General features: G+C 39.3%; 1 protein-coding gene across 5 annotated transcripts in view; it reads left to right on the plus strand.

Moving 5' to 3' along the window:
• TSC2 (TSC complex subunit 2) overlaps nucleotides 1-22,493 on the plus strand; it is a 3,048,576-nt gene that overhangs the window by 2,291,903 nt on the left and 734,180 nt on the right. For 4 of the 5 annotated variants that reach the window (XM_044089186.1, XM_044089187.1, XM_044089190.1 and 1 more), the window contains one exon: nucleotides 7,413-7,481. The exons of the other annotated variant lie outside the window; for it this stretch is intronic. In XM_044089186.1, coding sequence (XP_043945121.1) covers nucleotides 7,413-7,481 — 69 coding nt within the window. The remainder of the gene's footprint in view (nucleotides 1-7,412; nucleotides 7,482-22,493) is intronic. 5 annotated transcript variants of the gene reach the window in all.

Below are 22,493 nucleotides of genomic sequence, written 5' to 3' on the forward strand. Positions count from 1 at the left end.
TTAGCAGAAACTGGCCTTCTAAAAATTGGTCCTTTCCAGTGTCAGACAGACCTCAAAGAGGCAGATACAGGCATCCCAGAGGCAGATCTCAACCCCAAGGCACATACAGGCCTAAACAATGGGGTACTCCTACCTCCAAAAGCAGAGAAGACAAATCACAACCTTACAAGAAGCAGTCCCAATGACTTTCCTCTACCAGATCCAAGCACTTTTCTTTTTGCAGCCCCCTTAGGGGGAAAACTAGCACTTTTTTCATCAAATTGGCAAATGGTTACCTAAGACAAATGGGTCCTGAACATAGTGTCCCGAGGCTACAGGTTCCATTTTCACACTCTACCAAGGTCAAAGGGTATGCCAAACCTGCCACACAATCAAAGGGCAGAGGCACAAAAGCAAATTACAGCCCTCATGGACATGAGGGCCATTCAGCAAGTACCACAACAAGAGCAGGGGCAAGGATTTTACTCCAGACTATTCCTAGTACCCAGAAAGGACAAAACCTGGAGACCAATACTGGACCTGTCTATACTAAATATGTTTCTGGAAGTTCCAAAGTTCAAGATGTTGACTCTGCAGCAGCTACTGCCCATGCTGGGCAAAAAGGCTTGGCTCATACCTTTGGACCTAAAAGTGGCATACCTGCATGTCCCAATCAGACAGTCTTGCAGAAGATACCTCAGCTTCATAGCTGGCTCAATGCATTACCAATTCTCTGCACTGCCCTTTGGCTTAAGTACTGCACCCAGGGCTTTACAAAATGCCTGGCACCAGTAATTGTGTTTTGCACACAAAAAGGAATTCAACTATATCCCTAATTGGACGACTGCCTAATTCAAGCAGAGAACAAAGACACTCTTATAAAGCATCTGGCGTTTGTAAAAAAAGATTACTAATTGGCCAAGGGTACACAGTAAACGAAAAGAAATCAAAACTAGTGCCCTCTCAAGAGATAATATTCCTGGGTGCAAGCTTAAATACAACTGCCCAGATGGCTTATCTCACGCCAGACAAGCAAAAGCAACTGATTACTTATTTCAAGAAATTGGCAACAAAATCCCACTTATCTGCAAGGAAATTCCTGCAGGCCTTGGGTTTCATGGCATCCTGCATTCTACTAATTCCATATGCCAGAGTGCATATGAGGAAACTACAATGGTATCTAAAAAATGTTTGGACTCAGCATTGCCACAGCCTGGAGACAATAATTACACTCATTCCCTGCCTACAACAGGAGTTTCGATGGTGGGTAGAAGCCTGTCACCACAACAAGGGTCTGCCATTCAGTTTACCCACAGCCAGACAGACACTGACAACAGATGCATCAAATTATGCCTGGGGGGCCCATATGGCAGGAAAATGTATTCAGGACACATGGCCTGCAAACCAGATGCATCTTCACATCAATCAAAAAGAGATGCTAGCTGTTCAAAATGCCCTGACAGCTTTCAAGGACCTGCTTCATCCAGGACAGTTACTGATAGACAGACAACACTACGGTCATGTACATAAACAAGCAGGGAGGTACACATTCCTACCCCCTCTGCAGACAAGCAATGACCTTATGGGACACAGCATTGGCTCTTCAAGTTCACCTGCAAGCACAATTCCTGCCAGGAGAAACAAATACTCCGGCAGACGAACTAAGCAGAAACCTCATGGATCCCCACGAATGGAAACTGGATCCACAAGTCTTCAGCATGATAATAAGGAAATGGGGATGCCCAGACATAGATCTATTTGCCTCTCCTCACAACTGCCAATTGCAGAGATTCTGCACAAGGATTTATCACAAGCAAGCATGGAAAGTGGACGCCCTATCATTCAGCTGGAAAAAATCTAACAGTATATGCTTTTCCCCCCTCTGCCTCTCCTTCCCAGAGTACTCCTAAAGGTCAGACAAGAGAAGCCAAAAATGATTCTGATTGCACCAGACTGGCCACGCCAGTACTGGTACCCAATCCTAAAGAGCTTGTCTCAAAGTCCAGCATGGATTTTACCTCATGCTTCTCACTTGCTGACCCAACAAAACAATCAGATCCTGCACAGCCAACTCAGGACCTTAAATCTGGCAGCATGGCAGATAATATAGCCATTCTGAACACTCCTCTTTCAAAAGCTGTTATGGATGTCATCTTGGAGGCCAGGAGGCCCAGTACCAGAAAATCTTATGCAGAAAAATGGAAGAGATTCTGTGCTTGGAACCAGGAGCAAGGCATTGACACGTGTGTACCAAATATCCCTCAGATTTTACAATACCTAAATGAGATGCTGGACAAAGGCCTTTCTTTCTCATCAATTAGGATTCACGCCTCTGCCATTTCAGCCCATTACAATATGGAACCACCTATTTTTTCACATCCTTTAATAAGGCAGTATCTCAGCAGTGCCAAAAACATTAGGCCTCCAAGGAGAGCACCAATACCGGCCTGGGACCTCAATTATGTTTTGGAAAAACTCACACTGCCTCCTTTCGAGCCAGCATCAACAGCAGATATAAAATTCTTATCCTGGAAAACAGCTCTGCTCCTAGCTATAACCTCTGCAAGGCGAGTCTCGGAGTTGCAGGCACTCATGGCTGTGGAACCTTTCATCATCTTTCATCCAGACAGGGTTTCTCTGAGGACGAACCCTACATTTATACCTAAGGTGGTGTCCAGTGTGGCCCTCAACGAAACCATTCACTTGCCTAGCTTTTATCCAAACCCACAGAACAAGGGTGAGAAAATTCTCCATTCTTTGGATGTACACAGGCAGCTACGCTTCTAATTGGACAGAACTAAAGCTTTCAGAAAAACTGAGCAACTTTTAGTATCTTATGCTGCAGGAGCACAAGGGAAGGCTCTCTCAAAACAGACCAAAATGGATAGGCCATTGCATCCATTTCTATTATTTTCAACATGGCAAATCAGTGCCTAAGGGCATTAGGCCTCATTCCACCAGAGCAGCAGCCACTTCAGCAGCCTTCCTCAGAGGAGTACCAACCAAAGATATCTTAGAGGCTGCAACTTGGAGCTCAGTGCACACCTTCACAAAGCACTACCACTTACCTCTTTACTCTAAGTCCAGAGCAGGCTTTGCCACTGCAGTTCTGCAGGGCCTCACAGCCTCTCCTAATCCTATTTAGTCCAGCCACCCTACCTCAGCTTTGGGATTCTACCCAAGAGTAATGACCGCAACAGTGAAACACGATGAACATAGTACAGTTGTGTACCTACCATAAATGTAGATGTTCGAGTGTATTCACTGTTGCAGTCCAGGTTACCCACCCACCATCCCCCTTGTCATTGCTAGGACTTTCCTACACTTCTCTATCCTATACAACTTATTTGGTGTATTTGCTTGTAGATGAAGGAAATGTTATTTTTGTGCATGCATTTTTTATTGGCATATTTTTCAGCCTACCATTTGGGGGCACCTGACATCTGGGGCAAGAAAAACTGAAGAAAATGGTGCCGGCTGCATCTTTTATACCCCTGGCGTGCTGACATCATGGAGGAGGTGACAGCGGCTGGCAAAGGACCCAGACTTTGGAATTCTGGCCGACTGAGGATAGCCTGCCGGCGGATAACCCAAGAGTAATGACTGCAACAGTGAATACACTCGAACATCTACATTTATGGTAGGTACACAACTGTACTTTCTGCTTGGTGTACAATGAGTAATCATTCTCTACAAGCACTCTGCTGTCTCCCACTTTTTTAGTACTTTGTCTTTCTGCCACATTTTAGCCAGAATCAACTCCTTCTGCTGGTTGGATTGCATCTTTACTACTAAAGGTCTAGGTTGCTTTCTCATAGCCAGTTTTGGAGCATACTAACAGTGTGCCATTTCAGTTAACAATTCCTGCTGTGTGGAGTACCACACCAGTTTTTTATTTGTGAATTCATAAAATTAACCTGGTCTGTTCCTTCAAGCTTCTCTGGTACAGCAATAAAATCTAAGGTTTTCCCTATGTGCTCTGTCCTCTAATTCTATTTTTGAAACATCTGTTCTTGAGCACTCTCATAGAGAGCCATCCCTTTCTTCATTTTGACCTCTGATTTTTGCATTTTTTATCACCTCATTTGAATATCTGTTTAAAGTTTCTTCCATTTTTTTCCAGCCTTTTGTTTGAGTTGATACACTCCATCAATGTTTTGTTTATTTTAAATCGGGTCTGTGTGCAGTTGTCTTACACTTTCCTCTAGGTTTACTGGAAGTCCTATCTGAAGCTTGCACTGCCTTTTGCTGAATGCCTGCAGTACTTTTCCTAGTCAGTTTTTTTCCTTACCTTTTATACTTTTTATGTCGAGTCCTCTGCATTTCTTTTTTTTTTCTGGCATCCAGCCAGTGCGCTTATTGGCCAGTTACTGAAATTTACCCAGAAATATAAATATACTGGCTTTCTCTGCTAAGTTCCTGGTTTCTCACTTGGGGAGCTAGAATTATGCTGCTACTCAATGTGCAGTCACCTTGGAGGTCCCATTCTGTTGGTCAGTCTTGATGCAGGGAATGCATTCAACAGAGAAATCTGGGATTTTTTGATTAGGGCAGTGGACCATTTGTATTTCCTATTAGAATAAGAAGTTGGATAAATTAATAATCTGAGGCAAGATGAATTGAAGTAGGAGCATTCCTTTCTGATAAGTTGTGTTTGAACATAATTACCAGGCAGAGGTATCCTCTCTCCCCTTTATTTGCTTTATCTTTAGAGTCACTGGCAAAGAAAACAAGGGGCTTGGCATTTCAAGCATATAATTGGCATGGGAATCGAGAAAAGTTTATTTTATTTACAGATAATATTGTTTGCACTTGATAAAGCCAAAAAATGAGGTCTTGTTTTTGTGGAACATTTTCAGTCAGTAAAAATAAAACAAAGGTTATAGCTGTAAATTGTGCCCATGCATGACTTGGTTTAGCAATACACATTTATGAGGACATAGTGAGATGAAGCATTTAAGCGCCTGGATTATAAAGTCTTCTTTTGTTGCAGCTAAGGATAATGTTGGAAGAGACTAAACAAAGATAATACAGAAATTGGGAAACTTGAGCTGTTGTTTATGGATATGGGTAGTAAGATAGAAACAGTGAAAATGCTTAGTCCCTTTATTTTATGTACAGCTTAGGCATATTTTTATCAGCCAGAGGGAAAGTTGTGGACAATAATAAATAATTGAAGCAATTTATCTGGGCAAGAAAGGAGAAGAATTAAGGGGGTTAAGTTGATTTAGAGTTGCACAATTTCAGCTCATAGTTATTTATTTATTTGAAAATTGTTTACTGGCGAAGTCCAACTGGGCCAGAAAGTGTCCATTTTCAGTGGAGGCCCAGAAACTCCACAGTCACAATATTTCCAAAATAAAGTACAGATATTTTCAACCACAAATTATCATGTTGCATTACAAAACATCAAGTACAAACATTTCAAATCACAAAGTAGCAAGTTACACTATAAAATAGAGTGAAAAAATGTTCTAATGAGAAAAAAATAGAACATATGTTTCATAGTACGTATGTTTCATGCATAACACAAGCAAAACATTATAATTCAAAGTGGAAAGGGATGATGAAGTGGGGAAGTTAAAGAAATAGATAGTGGGATTTTTGGATACAGATCCTTAAGGAGAATACTAACCACTGTACAGAATAATTCACTAAGTTGCAGAAATTATTCTAAGAACTTGGCCAAAAAACAAATGGAGACAGGAGATTTTGCTATAAGGAATGATTGCAAGTGGGGCTACAGAAAATAGGTAAGAGGGAGATGGAAATTTTTGGAGAAAACTGGCAAAGGAGCCCAAGGTATTAGGAGCAAATAATTAGAGAGGGAAAGTAATTGAGTGGCATTAGGCCAGGAAGAAGTTTGGACTCCTGATAAGAGACTGTTTTCCCTATCAGGGATTTTTATTATATGAGAGTAATAGCAAAAAGAAAGGGATAAGGGGAGTCCTAAGTTTAAGACCTGCTCTGGTAGAGTTTTTAATTGCATCTAGAACAGAAGCTGATATGAAAAGGGGATAATTAATTGAACATATGAAGTATTGCATTATAACTGTAAAACTCAGAGGAGTTTAGAAAAGATTGAGAAGAGTGGCTGGAAAAGCAATTTAGAAAAAAGAAAACAATGGGAGGACATGTGTAGCGCCCAATAATGCAACAAAGTGCCGAAGGTTTAGGATTTTTTTTTAAGTGGTTGCATAGATATTTTATCCCCCAAGTAGACTTTAAAGAATTTTTCCTCGGGTACATAAATATTGGGATGGGATGGGGAAGAAAGACGGAACATGTACTTTGGAAATGTAATGAGTTGGCAGATTTAAAAAAAATTTCCTAGAGAGTACTGGATCAGAAATATTGGGAAACAAATGGCTGTAACTAAAGAAATTATTATTTTGAGCTGGGGCAGAGGATCTGAATCGCCTAGACATACTAAGGCCTTATTACGTTTAATTCTTTTGGCAGCCAAAAAAGCAATCACTAGATAATGGAAATCAAAATCTAAACCAACTATTATAACTACTGAGTATTGTAAAAGAAAGGAACTGGAAGAGGGATCTTTAGAAAGGAACAGATTACATAGAAATGGAATTTATGGATACAATACATGTAGATCAATGTGAGGTTTAAGAGAAGACGGGAATTGAGTGATATATGTGATGGTGGATAGAATGTTATAGAGAGAGAAAACTTGTAAAACGTGTGTAAATTGAAAAAATTTAATATGGTTAGTGTTGTTTTCTATTAATGTGTGTCCCTATTTCTTAAATGATATTTTAATAAGGGTGTTTAAAAAATGTGCACCAGTGGCAGTTTTTCCTAGTATGTTTGAAGATTACTCATTTTAAATGTGCACTTGCCTGAACATATACCTGACTTGTTGATGTCATGACAACAGTGAGACTAGTAGCATGTACCTGAGATTTTAGTGCAGTCAAACATTCAATTATCGAATGGTCTTTGATTTAAACTGGAACATATTTATGTAAAGTTTATACTTGTATGTGAGGTGACATTTGATTATTTTCTTGAAGTTTGTTAACTAGGGAGGATAAACAGATTTGCAATGTGAAATGAGATGTCCAGAAACTTTTACCATATTGTTTGAGGGCATGTTCTGCTGATATTTCATTTAATGTTTTGCACATTTTTCTGCAGAGTAACTTGTGTCTTAACGCTTGGTGAGTAAGATGAAAATGAAGTCCTCTGTTTACATAAAGAATACTGAATATCTGAAATTGTTAGTAACTTTTCATTCCCAGTTTTATCAAATGTGCTGCTGGAGGAAGACTGTGGCTTATGAACAGCATGCATTTTTCATTTTGTTTGCATTTATTAGCTTTTCTTTTCCTTTTGTTTCTGTCATGTAAGCTGATTTTATTTATTCAGTCATTCTTTATTTCATACAGCAACTCTCACTTAATTTCCATTTGCAGTGGCCTCTTTCTGTTCCATGTCCCAGTCCAGTTGTCGAGAAAAGTTGCACAGGAGCATATCCTGGGCAGGTATTTTTCACTAAAGCAATCATCTTGTCATTTAAGCATAGTCACGATTCATCACTCCCAGCCTTCCTGCATTCTTTCCCTTTCCCTTGTGTCTCTTGTTTGTTTTTATTGCTTCCAAGAATGGGATTTTGAATCGCATGAGAATAAATCCAAGCCAGAATGAGAACTTGCATGTCATTTTGTTTGTGGAATAATCATGAAATGGTTTGTCAAGGACATTTTTGTTCTCTAGCATTTACATAAATGGGTTTTGTAAGAAGTGTTTCCTATAGTTATAGAGATATGGAATGTTAAAAATTTGAAAACTATCAGGTGGTTTGGTTCTTTTGTTTTAAGTAATGAGAAATTTGAGGACATAAATAGACAGCTGAATCTGCATTTAAAGCTAATAATGCACTGTGGTACAATTTACAATAGCATTTTTAATATAGCGTTTAGAAACTGAACACTTAACAGTAAAAGTATAATAATAAATAGTACAGTAATTGAAACAATAAAATGGACATTTTGGAATAGAAAGCTTTTTAGGGGTCTCATAAACCTGGCTGTAGAATTGCATCCCTGAATTTGGCAAAGTAGTGAATTCCTCAAGACCATAGCCTGATTGATGAAGGAATATTTACCAAAGGTTTATAAATGCAACCCCGAAATCACTAATAGTTTTTCAGTAGTGGAGTGGGCAAGTCACTTGATACAAGGGTACTATTTCTTTCAAGTAAGTGGACCTGGATCTCTTATGGATATACTGGTTCAAATCAGAACCTTAAACACTGACCTCCTGGTTACAGATGGTTGGTTTAAACTCTGCAGTATATGGATAGTGTAATCATAATGGAACAAATGAATTAATAGTCTGACTGTGGTGATCTGACTTGTTCATAATGTTCACTGTCAGGGTGCTCAAGATTGAGGGAACTGCAATAATTCTTTGAAGAAAAACTTAGTTCCTTAGCTGTAGCAAGATTCTCAGACTGCGTGAAATAGAATTATTTATGAACTACATGTTCTGTTATATGGTAATTCAAAATATACTCAATTTGAGCAGCACAAAATATATGTACATAAGATTTTAGGATATTTGTCACCTGGTCTTTGATACCTTGTCATCCATAATAACTCCCAGCTCTTGCATCCGTGACACAAATCGCATCTTCTTCCTGTTGTAATTAATATGGGAGAAAGACATAGCTGTAGAGAATCTTATGATTGGGTGAACCATCAAAGCTTCGGTCTTGGCTGGATTAAGACCTCAAGTGGCTGAATCTCATCCAATGAAAGATTACTCTTAGGCAGTCATAAAATGTATCAAGAACTGCCTTCTGTTCTTGAGAGGAGAACCTAGTCTTATACTGCAGTGTCTGACTGCAGCAGTAGTACTTCAGCCCTCTGCCTTTATCTTCCAGTAGTAGCATGTATACTTTGAAAAGCAGCAGAGTCGACATAGTTCAGCCATGCATTGCATCAAAGAGAATATCTTGAAGGAAAATTTATACCACAGTCCTTCCTCTCAAAACACCCTAAATGTTTAAGGAGTAGACCAGTCAAGGACCATGACAGAAAGGCTACTGTGGGAGCTGTGGCCCTAAATCAAGGCTTCGCGTTCAAGACGCACCAGGTTGGAGTTCATATGCTGTTCTAAAACCTTAAGGATGTAATTCTCTTTAGAGGCAGTTTCAGTGCTTTTTAGCTTTTGAAATCAGAATAAGAATGGAGAAAGTAATGAATTTGACCCTCTTATTCTAATTAAGAATTTAATGAGTTTAATACTCAGGTTGAATGTACACAGCTTTCTCAGATACTGTATTAGTAAAAACTCAATTACAGCTAGGGGGCATTATTTTAAGTCATGCAGAACCAATAATTTCTTTTTTTTTTTTTTTTAATTTCTCCAAATGTTTTGGGTTCTCTAACATTATACCCGAGTCAATGTATGATTAGACTTTGTGAAATTAGTATTGCTTCATTCTTTAATGCTTGCCAAAGTGCTTTTCTCAGTGCCTACAGTATACCCCAAATTGCCTCCTGCAGTTCAAATGGAGTTGCATGTACTGGTAGCATATTTAAGTGTGTTTGAACATTCTTTTTTATTAGTTGTGTTGCTCTTACTACTGTTGGAACGATCTGGGGTATTGCTGTAGTTTTTGCTTTCATATTCTGGTGTTTCATGACTTTGTGTGCCTGAATGTGGAGGAAACTGTAATCGCTAAGCGTTGCCGTTTCAATGATTAATACTACATTTTTTTCTTTCTTTAACTAGTGTATGTGGTTTTCTTGCTTTTGCTTTCTTAACTGTTGGTATTCAGTAATTTTCTTCAGTATGGGAGTTATTACTTTGACCTCTGTGTACAGATGAAAAAAAAGAAATACCCTGCCTGTGAAAAGAATGGATAGCGCAGAAAGTGAACGGGTCCTTTATATCCACACAGGATAAAACTAGTGTAGTTGTGCTCAGATCATGCCCATAACAAGTAGGAATTGTAGAAGAGATCAAACTGATTACCTTTTTACAGTAAAAATTTAAAACATTGTCCATTTCCACTTCTGGAATTAGGCAGTAAAAATCCTGTCCCTTTACCGGCAGACTGCAAGAGTATTAATTAGGTCGGTCTTTTCATAAAGATTCAAGTGAACCATCACATACAGATGCAGAAAAGTTTTATTACTCGCCTGATAAATTGGTTTGCTCAGTTTGTGAATTAAAAAAGTGTATCTTACTGGTATATTGACAAAACACTGCCTTCGTATGTTTGAGATTCCTGACTGGTAGATCAAATAGTGATCATTTAGTCTTTGTCACTTAGCAGACTAGATTTCCTTCAGCGTCTCTTGCAGTCATTTTAGATTGTGGAGCTCTTGGCTGTGTCTTCATTTAAGAATGTCTAGCTGACATCCAGAATAAACAAAATTGGGCAAATTAAACAAACACATCATTGCTAGCCTTGTAAATGGGCAAACACCAAATGCTGAGGAGCACCTAAAGTACTTTCTAAAAGGAGCTGTTTCAGCAAGATTATTAAGCCATTAGTGGAAATATTCGTCATATCCCAACAACTTAATGTTGGGTCATCATCTGGATAAAAGGTAGTCGTCAGACTGAGAGAATGGCTAAATCTCAGTGATAACTTCCTTTTTGAAAGACAAGTCCAGGAAGTGGCCTTTTTATGGGTGACTGTGGTTGTAACCATGCACAAACTGAATCCTTCTCATAATCTCAGTTCTGTGGCATATAAAGCATTTATTGTCAGCCGTAACACTGAAGTCAGACTAAATCAGCCAGTTCAGATATCCCAGCACTATATCAACAAAGTCCATAAATTTTCACATGAACACTTCTGCTGTGGTGGTGCAAATTAAATCAGGAGATGCCCAACAGTTTGCACCTGCTTCCAAGGTATACCTAAAAGAAATTTAATGAGATACTTGGAATCTGTACTTAAATTTAAATCGAGCAGTGATGTACATAAGGCACTGTGAATGCAAGACATTGGCTGTCATGGCTGCAACCAAATGAAGGACAAAGTGTTCTGCTATCTCTCGATTTTAAACACAAAGCTGAGATCACACATTGGGAATAAACTGTTCTCAGCTTTGCTGCAGATTGACCTTGCATTAGTTGTCAGATTTGTGAGCATGGTTGACAAAGTACAGATCATATCTGCTGAGCTGCGTTGTTACACGGTCTTCTGGGTACTTAATGCAGAGAGGCCCCTGTTCATGAATGGATTAGCCCACAGTAACAGTAATGTTCCCTTAAATGGATATCAGTTCATCCTGCACAGACAGATGGTCAGTGGAAAGCATTTGGCTTCTTTCTGTCCTACACCCATTTAGGTTTTAGTTTGTTCACAAAAGTGCAGGACATAAGTAGTGCTCAGAACCTTAAGGAATTTCCTGAAAGCCCAGTGAGTTATCGGATCTGTCATTAAAAATTAACGTATCAGAATAGAATCAAAATGGTAACACCACAGTGAGATACACAAGGAAGTTGTAAAATGTAACTGGCAGGGCATAACTGTTAACTGCTGAAAGGTGTTACTAAAATCAAAGTACAGGCAAACTGTCATTTGAATTACATTAATAAAGGCATTGAAGCATATCAAGTGTCATTGACATTATCCAAGTATTTCATTGCATGTCAGCAAAGTTAGATGCGGTTCAGCTGAAAACTTTTTAAACTTATTTTCCAGTTTCATTGTTGACTCAGAATGCAGTTAAGAAGTAAGGCTTTAGTCTAGAATGTCATGATCTCACATCTCATTCACCTACTCCAGGATTTAGTCAGCTACCACAAGATAGAAGCCAACTTCAGTGAGCCAAAGCCAGAAGACTAGTACAATCATGTTATCAGATAAATCCAAATCCATGGTAAGAACAGAAAATAATACATGTTAATTCCAAAACATACAAGCCACAGGGAACAGTTGCAATATGCACATACATTCTATGAATTAAAGAAATAACTACATACTGTGTAAGATTGTAGTCCATTTATCATTTCGGTGAACGTGCCTCAAGACCATCAGCAGATCCAGTTGAGCAGGTGTATTAAAAAAAAAAAAAATGGATGTTTAGTTATAGTGTTACAGGTGTAGAGTTAAAATATTAACCACAGCGCAACTCACACAGAGTAGGCAACAGGGGCTAAAACATATGTTTGGTTATCACCACGAACACTGGATTGCTGGAGTGATATGCTCAGTTTACCTATGCTCCCTTCACAAGAGACAGGATTAGCAGCCAGTAGAGCTTGATGGTACAGTACACAAGGTCACCCAAGTTTCAGAATTGATGGAACAATCAGCAACAGAAACTGGCCATAAAGCCCAGTGATCAATAGATGAAGATATCTGAAAAAGTCCCACACCAACCAAGAATCCACCTGAAGTAAGCTGATTGGTAGGTCCGAGAATCATCCAGCGATATAAATAGCTGAAGTTTCACAGTCGCATGAAGAATAGTATGTAGTTATCAGCATTTGTATTTGAGTAATGCAGACTGAATATGCAAAATAAGATGCACACAAAAATAAAGTTTAATTGTAAAATCTGATGTAAAAATGAGTCCATCTTGATGATGTAAAATTTCATCAAGTTAATGACTTGTCGATGCTGTTCCTTTTGTGTTGTTTGTGTGCTATATTTGTCTTGTTTAACACTTGCCCCTTTCTGCCGAGCGTGCCATTGAAAACGTCACTGAGCTTTATGAATGTTTTTTCTTATTTGTAATTCTGTCAAAATGCCACTATCGTTAATTAGAGATACCACATGAAGACATCTTCATGGTAGACTTAAAAAGTGTAAAATTAGTTTGCTGGATGATAGGCCATCTATGTCAGGTCAAGAGACATTTTGATAGGCAGTCTGTGAGAACAATGAAGTGATGATTAATAGCTGCCTTTCTGTTTGGGGATGTGATGGTTTATCTGCAGTCTGTCTCTTGGGCTAAATAGAAGGTGGATGGTGTGATTAAAATAGGGTGTGTATTGTGCATGTCATTATATTCGGTGTCCACTAAATAAATACATTAAAGTATGATAAATGTTTAATCTGACTATCAAGATGGAATTTCTAATTCCTTCTGTTTTAATGCTTATCTAAGTAGTAAATAATTGGAATTTTTGAATAGGTCTGTGATGGATGCTTGGTGGAGTTCCTAGTGTGCTGAAGTAGATGGCATTTTGTTACGGTTTTCCTTTTGAGTACTGTATCTCAAACTAGCATCTGATTCCACATGCCCTTTTAATTTGGCCTTTATTGAGATTTCTTCTCCTGATGACCTTATCTTAGGTCAGAATGCCTGCATTTCCTGCTGTTAACTCCAGAGGTGTGTGCTTCCTGTTGATATGCAGTGACATCACACACTGAGCTGCAGTGGTGACTGCAGTCTTTTATATATTTTTTTTCATAGTTTGAATTTTACTCCTAGTATTCATGTTATGAAAGCTCCAAATTTAGATGCTGAAAGTCTGTCTCTTTCAGTGACTAGGTGACTAGCCAGGCCCTATGTTGATGCTGTTTTTTTTGTTTGGATTTGTGAAATTAGTGTGATGGAGTGCCACAGACATCAAGTACATCAGTCCAGCTAATATGAGAACAGGGCCATAGGGAAGTTGTACCCATCTGATCTCATAGGATGGCAGCAGCAACACTGGAAGGTAACCAAAATGGGGGGACTGACTGTGGGAGGGAGGATGATCTGTTTCTGATCTGAAGCAGAGCTCTGAGCACTGGAAGAAGGTAAAAGATCATTAAACAAACATTAAACAAAGTATTGGTTAAGGTAATCTACTCTGACATTTGATGAAAAAGGCACCCCCTCACTTACCGTAGTATTTACTGAGATATGGGCACTTTTCTGGCTGCTGCTGATTTACAGCTTTAGAGGGAGTGCCATTCATTTGGGTAGTTACATATCAAGTTCTGAAGATTATCTTTTTACAAGGTATTACTCTGTGACATGAAGGATTAAACATTTAGCCTTTCAGCCCTTCTAACCCCAACTGCCTGTGGGGAAGATTTGATTTGGATGGGCAGTATGGCAGTGATGCTTTATAATGATAAGCCAGGATACGTTTTGAGTGGGTCAGGATTTAAATGAAGTTAAGGTAATCAAGGATCTGTTTTTTGATAGTGGAGTACGCTTATTCAAGTCATTCTTAGCCAGCTGGTTTTATGTTTTGAAAGATTTCACAAGCCGGAGAAATGTTATCCAGCACAGTCAGTTCTTCCCTTTCAGTCTGCCCCTGGAGAATTCCACAATGGTATAGTGAGAGGAATGTTGAAAGGCTGCCCAACCCTACAAATTTTCAGATTTTTCCTGTAACTTGGAAATAGCAGTGAAGCACAGTTAAGTTTCTTTTTCCTATCAAAATATTTTAATTGAAGCTGTCAGTCTACAGATACTTTCAAGCAGATGGAAAAAGCTGAAATTTTATTTAGATGTCCTACTTTGGCCAGAAGACTGTAAAGTGGGCAGGCTTCAATTTTACTTGTAGAGTTTTAGGCTGGATGACAATGTTGCATCATGTGAATAATGTAGCAATTATAATGGAGACTTCAATGGCTTTTCCTGGTGGTGGGACATAAAATATCTTAACACTTTAAAAGCATCATAGGTGGTCTTCCTCTTAAAAGCATTTCCATTTTTACCTCTGTCCTGCAAAAAAATTTCTAAAAACTGCATATGTTCTTCATCTGAATACCAGGGTTCTTTTCTGTCATCTCAGTTATGAAATACTACATTGCTGATGTCTAAACTGGGGGTGGACATGATTTTTTTTTTATTTTACATTTAAGGTCTTGGGTCCCTTACTTCCAAGGTATTTACTTCTGACTTTCTTTCCCCAGAAGTCTGCCTGACCCAGTGTGATGGTTGTTATGAAGGTACTTGGTGACACATCAAAGACCAAGTAGTTTTCCGTTGTTGGTTCTTTACTGTGTCCCTCCCACAGAGCACCATCTGATATCATGTGTTGTGATAGGAATTTACATTAAACAACTTCTACGCCATATCCCATCACGTCACCAGTTATTTGGAAGACACTTGAGTACACAGACTGTCTCTAAATGCACTTTTTCTAAAAACCCCCACATGGAGGGGTGCAAGGGGGCTTCCCACCTTCCAAAAAAAAAAACTATATATATATATATATATATATATATATATATTCATTCTTTAGTGATCATGAGTGTATAGTGATTTTGTGCGATTGGCATCAAGTATGTGAAACTTGAGCATTTGGTGTGTGAATTTACAAAATTGATTCCACATTAATACAACAAACTACAACACTGGTGTATAGAATTTAAGCAAATTTCATGCCATAAATAGAACCACATCCACTCTTTCTAATTGCAACATGGTTTTACCTGAAATTAGACCGAGTGATCACCTATACCCTCATGCACCAGGTTCATTGGACCAGATGAGATGCTAAGAAACCTCATTTTGTAAAGCTGGAAAGAGCCTAGTGTCATCCTTCTGCAAATTCTTAATAGAGCATTAAAAGCAAGTTGTGTCCCAGATAACTTAAAGCAGGCTGTTGTGGTCCCAGTTAACAAATGGTGCACTGATTAATTACTGACTACTTTACATCGAAGGACAGTTAGTGGTGGTAGAGAGAATCATCATGGAACTTGTTCAGACAAACATGGGAAGCCTGCTTCTCCATGACCTAACCACTTTTATCAACGGTGTGTGTTTTGGCGATAATGAAGAACACTGGACCTCGAGTAACTTAAATACAGAATACGGAGTGATGTGGTTACACAAAGTCCAATGTTCTCTGTAATCACCCAAAACTGTTACTGCCACTAAATGATAAAAGTAAAAAGCTTTTCAGTATTGCTGAACATTATCTCCGTATATACCCTTTTCTCTACATTTCTGCAGCACTGCACTACAATTCTCCCGCACCATTCTCAACCACTTTTCTTTCCTCCTTGTCTCCCTATGTGTTAACCCCTGGTGTTAAGGAATCAACTGCAAGCTACCTATCTCCACTGTGGAAGCCCCAAAGAAAGCCCAATATTTTTGCATTGCTCCTCATTTTGTACAGTATAGTTGCAAAGTATGTTTTAATCAATGCTCCTCTTTCATATGCCTAACTTTTTAAAGAAAGGCTAACTGCACATCACCAAGGCAACCTTTCCCAGCTCCCCCCGCCCCTCAGGGCTACCTTTCTGGTGGTTATCTTTATTCTTGCCAAACCGTCCTTTCTATAGGCCCTGTTCCCCAGATCTTCTATCTTTAGATATCTTGCCTTTACTATCCCCAGTACTACGCATACAGTTTTTGATATCCCCCACTAGAACTTCCCATGGGGTACTCATACCGAAGCTCTCTATTCCAGTAGTACTTCACTGTAACCTGCTTTTCCCAGTCCCTCTGCCCGCATTTTCATCTCTTTTTTTTTTTTTTGTCAAATGCATATCAACTTTAGGATATTCACTGCATCTCTGTATCTTATTATCTTGTACCTTAATAACTGTTTTTTGCTGCTTTTGTGCTCTGCCGTGCCTTTGCTACGCATAGTCTCACTCCACTCCCCTACCCTACCCTACTCCCTTTCCCACTCACCACATCAATTTCATTTATACTGTCTCTGCTCCTCCCCATTCCTCTAAACATCAACTCTTCCCCTTCCCACCAGCTAGCCGATCACACATAGCCATGTCTTTCTTCACCATCCCTCCCCTTCCAACCAAATGACCCCTCTCTCATAGCCTCTTATTTCTTCACTGCCTACCACTTCCTTACTGGATTCCAGTGTTTGTCAACCATCCCTTGCATACTACAGCACGCACCAGACCCAGAGTCACACCTCACTGTGTAAGCCCCACAAACTCAAACAATGGCACTTTTACATGTCGTCTGTGCTGCCCTTCTTATAACAGCATATCTAACTACTTCATACCATGGACTACACATTACTATTATCTCTTCACCCACATTAATCAGCACAGCCCAAATAACCAACACTCATCCAACTACTTTAATATCACCATATCTCTACAACAACTCCCCCTTCAAAACTCTTTTCAGTTAAGTATTATCCCATCCAACCAGCTACTAACTTATTTCATAAATATTTAAAATTCCTAACTAAATTCGTCAAGTTATTCATATGCAATCTAACACTACTTAATCTAGCTGGAGACATGCACCTTAACTCTGGTCCACAGTCAAACTCCCATACAAAACCACCACAAAAAACCCAACCAGCAAAACTTCACAGTGCACCCCCACAGTAGCTCCGACCTCCTAATCTTAAATATTAACCTAAGGAGCATCTTAAACAAAATTGAGCAACTCCACCTACCCTCAGCTTTTATACCCCCGACATAGTCGTACTAACTGAAACCTGGTTAAAACCACATGTCAAGAGACAATTAACTACTAACCCAGGATTACAATATACGTTGATTGGAAAGAACTAACAAACAAGGCAGTGGCACTGCAATTGTGTATAAAAACATACTTGGCCTGGAACATTTAGAAAATTACCCCTATGATACAGAGAGCTCAGAGGTACTTGTATCTAGCCTACACCTGAACAGTAACAAGTGTATCATTATCTTTGTAGTCTACATCCCCCAGACAACAATTCTTCAATAATTGAAAATCTCCTTAATTCGGCAGCAACCAACTTTAACCAAGAAACGATCATCACAGGAGACTTCGACCTAGACTGGTATTCCTGCTCTTCTGATAACCCATCAAAATACATTAACCTTTTCAGCTTTACCCAAATCATCACCACCCCAACTAAGATTGACAAACACAGCAAGAAACAGTTCGTACTTCACTGGATTCTCACTAATAAACTCTCCATATGTCCTCACTGTGGATGTCTCCCAGATAACCTCAGTGATCACAGACCCACCTTCCTCCTAAGACAGAAAGTAAACCCTAAAAAGATATTGCATACAAGCAAATCTGTAACACAAAAAAGTTAATTGATATTTTTAACTCCCTCTTGAGGAATTTAACTGGTCCCCACTAAAATACCTCTAATTGGATATTGCAATTCAATACTTAAATGACACATTCCTGGAAATTCTCAACAAAGTAGCCCCCATCAGAAAAATCTGCATAAAAGCTAAACAAACCCCATGGCTAACAAAACAAACTGAACTCCTTATGAAACAATGAAATAGAAAATGGTCCCACTGTCTGGCCATCAAAAACCAAACAACCCTCCAAAACTATCAACAATTAAAGTGCAGTCAAAAAGCAAATAAAAGCAGACCAAAAAAAAAAAAAAAACTATTGTTCCACAGCTCAAGAAAAACATCAAAACTCTCCCCCCAACTTTTGGGCTTGTATAAATCAAATTCTCAATCCCAAACATTCCTCAGACCCTAACCCCTCCCACCAAACTCTGCCAAAACCATAGCCACCCAATTCAATTCTCATTTCAGTAATTCCATACTCTCCATATTAAGTCATAGCACCACCAGTCCACTAATTGTACCCACCACCCCTACCATCAGTCCTACAGGATTTAACCTTAAACCAGTACCAACAAGCTACATTAAACCTTCAACTCTAGTAGCCGACCTTCTTCCCAATGAATTCCTAAAGCTGGCAGCTGATGCCATGTCTTACCCAGTCTCCCTACTAATAAATGGGTCCATCACCAAGCATTATGTCACCAAACTCTGGAAGATATCTCGTATTATCCCTACACAAAGGAGGCACCTCAACACTACTATCAAACTACAGACCCATTGCAATATTGCCTCCTCTTGCAAAAATCCTATATGTATACACTCACAAATCATGCCCCATCTCCTGAACAACAACCTCCTCTCAGACACACAACATGGCTTCAGGCCCAATCATAGCACCACATCCACCCTAATTAGCTTCACAGACATAGTCAACCAGTCAAGAAATAACCACCTTTGTCTCATCAGTTTTCCTTGACATGTCAAAAGCATTTGACACTCTCACACCAAAAACTTCTGAACCAGCTTGCCACCTTAAAATTCTCTGACTCCACCCTATCATGGTTCCATAGTTATCTGTCAGACAGCAAGCTGTCAAATGGCTAGATAATACATTCTCACTCTTACCAGCCTCTGTAGGCATACCCCAAGCATCCATACTTGGCCATCTTCTCTTTTCTATTTTTACTAACTATCTCAATTCAGCCACCACATCAGCTAACGTTATACAATACACAGATGATTCTGCACTCATCTGCTCTGCCACATCAATCCCCAAAGTCTTGCAAAAAGCACAGAAAGCATTTACAGATGTTGAGCACTACCTGTCTGCCAAACTGCTAATACTCTATCCCAACAAGACCAAACTTCTGTTATTCACCAGTAACAAAATAGCTCAATCCCCATCCCATTCACCATCTACTCCGCTTAACATCACCAAAATACAGCCTGTTGGCCACACAAAACTACTAGCTGTCACCATCGACAAATTACTCACTTATGACCTGCACATATCCCAAACAATCAAAAAGTCCACATAAAACTCTGGGCACTCTAGAGCAAAACCATTCCTCACCCAAACCACCAAAATAGCCATTGCCCAAACCCATTTATATGCCTCATCAGTATTCACCAGCTTAAAGAAAGCAAATCTAAAACTTGGTTACCTGCTACAACAAAATAGCCAGGTTTGCCACCAGCCTCCTATACAGAAAACATCATTGTTTACCTCTTCACAAAGTAGACTGGCTGGAACTCCCAAACCTGTTGTGCCTCAAGCAACTCACAGTTTGCCACTCCAACATCTACCTACCAGCCAAATGTCCAGCCCTTAAAAATCTAGAAAAACCCTGCACTAGCAATAGAACCCTCCACACATCCAACAAATGTCTAGAAGTCTGTAAAACCAATAATAGCTATGTTAATGTTTTATTCTCAAAGCACATCTCCGAACTCGGTACCTCAGCCCATTCTTAGCACAGCTGACCCCTCCAAATTCAAACTTCTTCTCAAGACCCATACAACTAATAACTGGCTATGCTCTTGCTCATCATCAAGGTGACCCCTCAGTAAATTCTTATACCATTCATCCTATATTTTACACCCTATAACGTTTTCATTCATAACCTATCTCCAGCTTGTTTACTGTATATTTTTATTGTAATTGCTTCACTTGTAGCAATGCTATCCCATTACTCATAAGAGCATATATATATATATGTAAATATAAAATAAATATATATATATATATGTAAATATAAAATATATATATATATATATATATATATATATATAAATACTGTTTTGTTTCTGTTGTGTTGCATTCTGCTACCAACGATTATAATGTGTGATTTGTATGACTAACCATGTCTACTGCATTATTTTAATTGCTATTTGTTTTTTACTTATTTTTTATTCATTTGTCATCAACTCGTTTCTATCACTCTTTCCTGTGTAAACATATTATTATTTTTAATTCTGTGTAACATTACATAATGTGTAACTTGGAGCTTTTCTCTCTAGGCCTCTGCTGAAAATGGGCCTTTTTGAGCATATCTAAGTGTACAGTGTATCTAAGGCTGCAAGGGTTTCATATGTTCCCCTACCTAGATGACTGTTCCTCACTGCACCCACCATGAACCTGCTTACCAGTGCAGAGACTTCTTGCTCCAAATCTCTCATCGCTTGGGGATCACTGTAAACCTGAAGAAAAGCCAGCTAACACAGATTTATTAAAATTCATAGGGTGTTTTCAGGGCACCTCATCCCAAATTACAAAGCTTCCAGATTCGAGATTCCTTTTGCTCCATCACCAAGCTTCCCCAAGTCCTCTCTTATACAACTCCCCCATGAGTCTCATCCTTCACCTACTGGGATCCATAGCCGCAACCATTACTCTGGTTCCCCAGGCAAGATTTTAAATGAGAGTATTACAGGGGATTCTTTTGTTACAATGGTCAGTGTTACATCAACCCTTGCAATTACAAATACATCTTAATGACTATGCAGGTGTCTCATTTGCTGGTGGTTGACCTCCCAACAAGTCACTGGGATCAACTTTTTGTTTTCAGTCCTGACAGCCACAGTGGCCACTGATGTCTCCTATCTGGGGTGGGGGTGAAAGATATTTCAAAGGGAAGATGGTTTAGGACATGTGGGCATCAGCAGAGGTCAAAGTTCACATTGGTGTCTTGAAAATGAGGGCAGCTGTAGAGTTGCAGGCTTTTCTGGACTTCCTTCCCAAGGGTGTGATAACATGGCGGTGGTCTGGTATATCAGCAAGTAGAGGGGAGCCTGTTTATACCCATTATGCTGGAGAGCCATTAGGGTGTGGCAATGGGCAGTGTCTTCCTAATGCTTTCTTGTGTCTTGATGGACAAACTGAGCAGATCTGTTGTTCTGCCTTTTGAGTGGTCCCTCAACTAGTCGGTGACAACTATGATTTTTAGTCACTGGCGCTAACACTTATTCAGCCTATTTACATCTCACCTGAACAACAAGTGCAGCAGCTATTTTGCCCTGATTCCCCCCAAGGGACAGTCACAAAGGGATGCTCTAGTCCTCAGTCGGCCCTCAGGTTTTCTTTGGATATTTTTACCTAATAATCAAGTTCCTACAGAAAGACAAGTTGGAAGGCAACCATGATTCTAATTGCTGCCTTCTGGCCCCAGCAGGTTTGCTTCCCCTTCCTTTGGCCTCATCTGAAACAACCTCCCTGAGTGCTGGTTCCTCTTCTAGAATTTCTCATATCTGTCTGTCCAGCCTCGCCGAGACTTGAAAGGCCTGAAATAACAGCTTGGTTCCTTTTTCTTCATCATAAAAGCCAAACAAGAAAAAGGATTTACAAAAGCAAGTGGAAAAAAGTTTGCTATATGAGCTTCCTCTCTAAAGGCTTGCATCCTTTCTCACCACCCTTGGCTTCTGTCCTGGATTGTCTGGATGGGTTTTTTCAGGAAGGTGCTAGTTTAACAGTTAGGGTTCAGTTTAGCTATATCCATTTTTCATGTGGGAGAAAACCATAACTCCATTGCTTCATTGAAATTCTGTAAAGCCTTTTTAAATGAAACTTTTCTTCCTAGATCCCTATAAGCGATACAGTTCCTTTTAGGATATTATCTTGTTGCATCAGGCCCTAACCTGACCCCCATTTGAGCCAGCAGCATAGGCAAAACTGAATCTTTTGTCTTGGAAAACTATTTTCCTAGTGGACATCATTTTAATTAGGAGAATTTCTGAGTTACAAGCTTTATCTTGCAAACCTTCCTACATGATTTTTTTTCTCTCTTTGGACAAATCTAAATCTTCTGCCAAAAGTGGCTTCTGAATCTGCATTTAACTAGGCTATTAACCTACCAGTTTTGTTTCCAAATGTTTCTAACAAAGGGGACTATACATTGCATTTGATGGGTATTCATCATCAGTTAAGATTCTACCTGCATTGTACCAAAAACTGCAGAAGTCAGATCAACCTTTTCTTTCCTTTTCAAAGTCCAGATTGGGACAGGGCGTTTCTAAAGTCAAAGTGACCAGGTGGCTCTCTAACTAGATTACTTTTTGTCTG

This window comes from Protopterus annectens, chromosome 12.part0 (assembly GCF_019279795.1).
Source record: "Protopterus annectens isolate FY-2018-M chromosome 12.part0, PAN1.0, whole genome shotgun sequence".
Taxonomy (NCBI): domain Eukaryota; kingdom Metazoa; phylum Chordata; order Ceratodontiformes; family Protopteridae; genus Protopterus; species Protopterus annectens.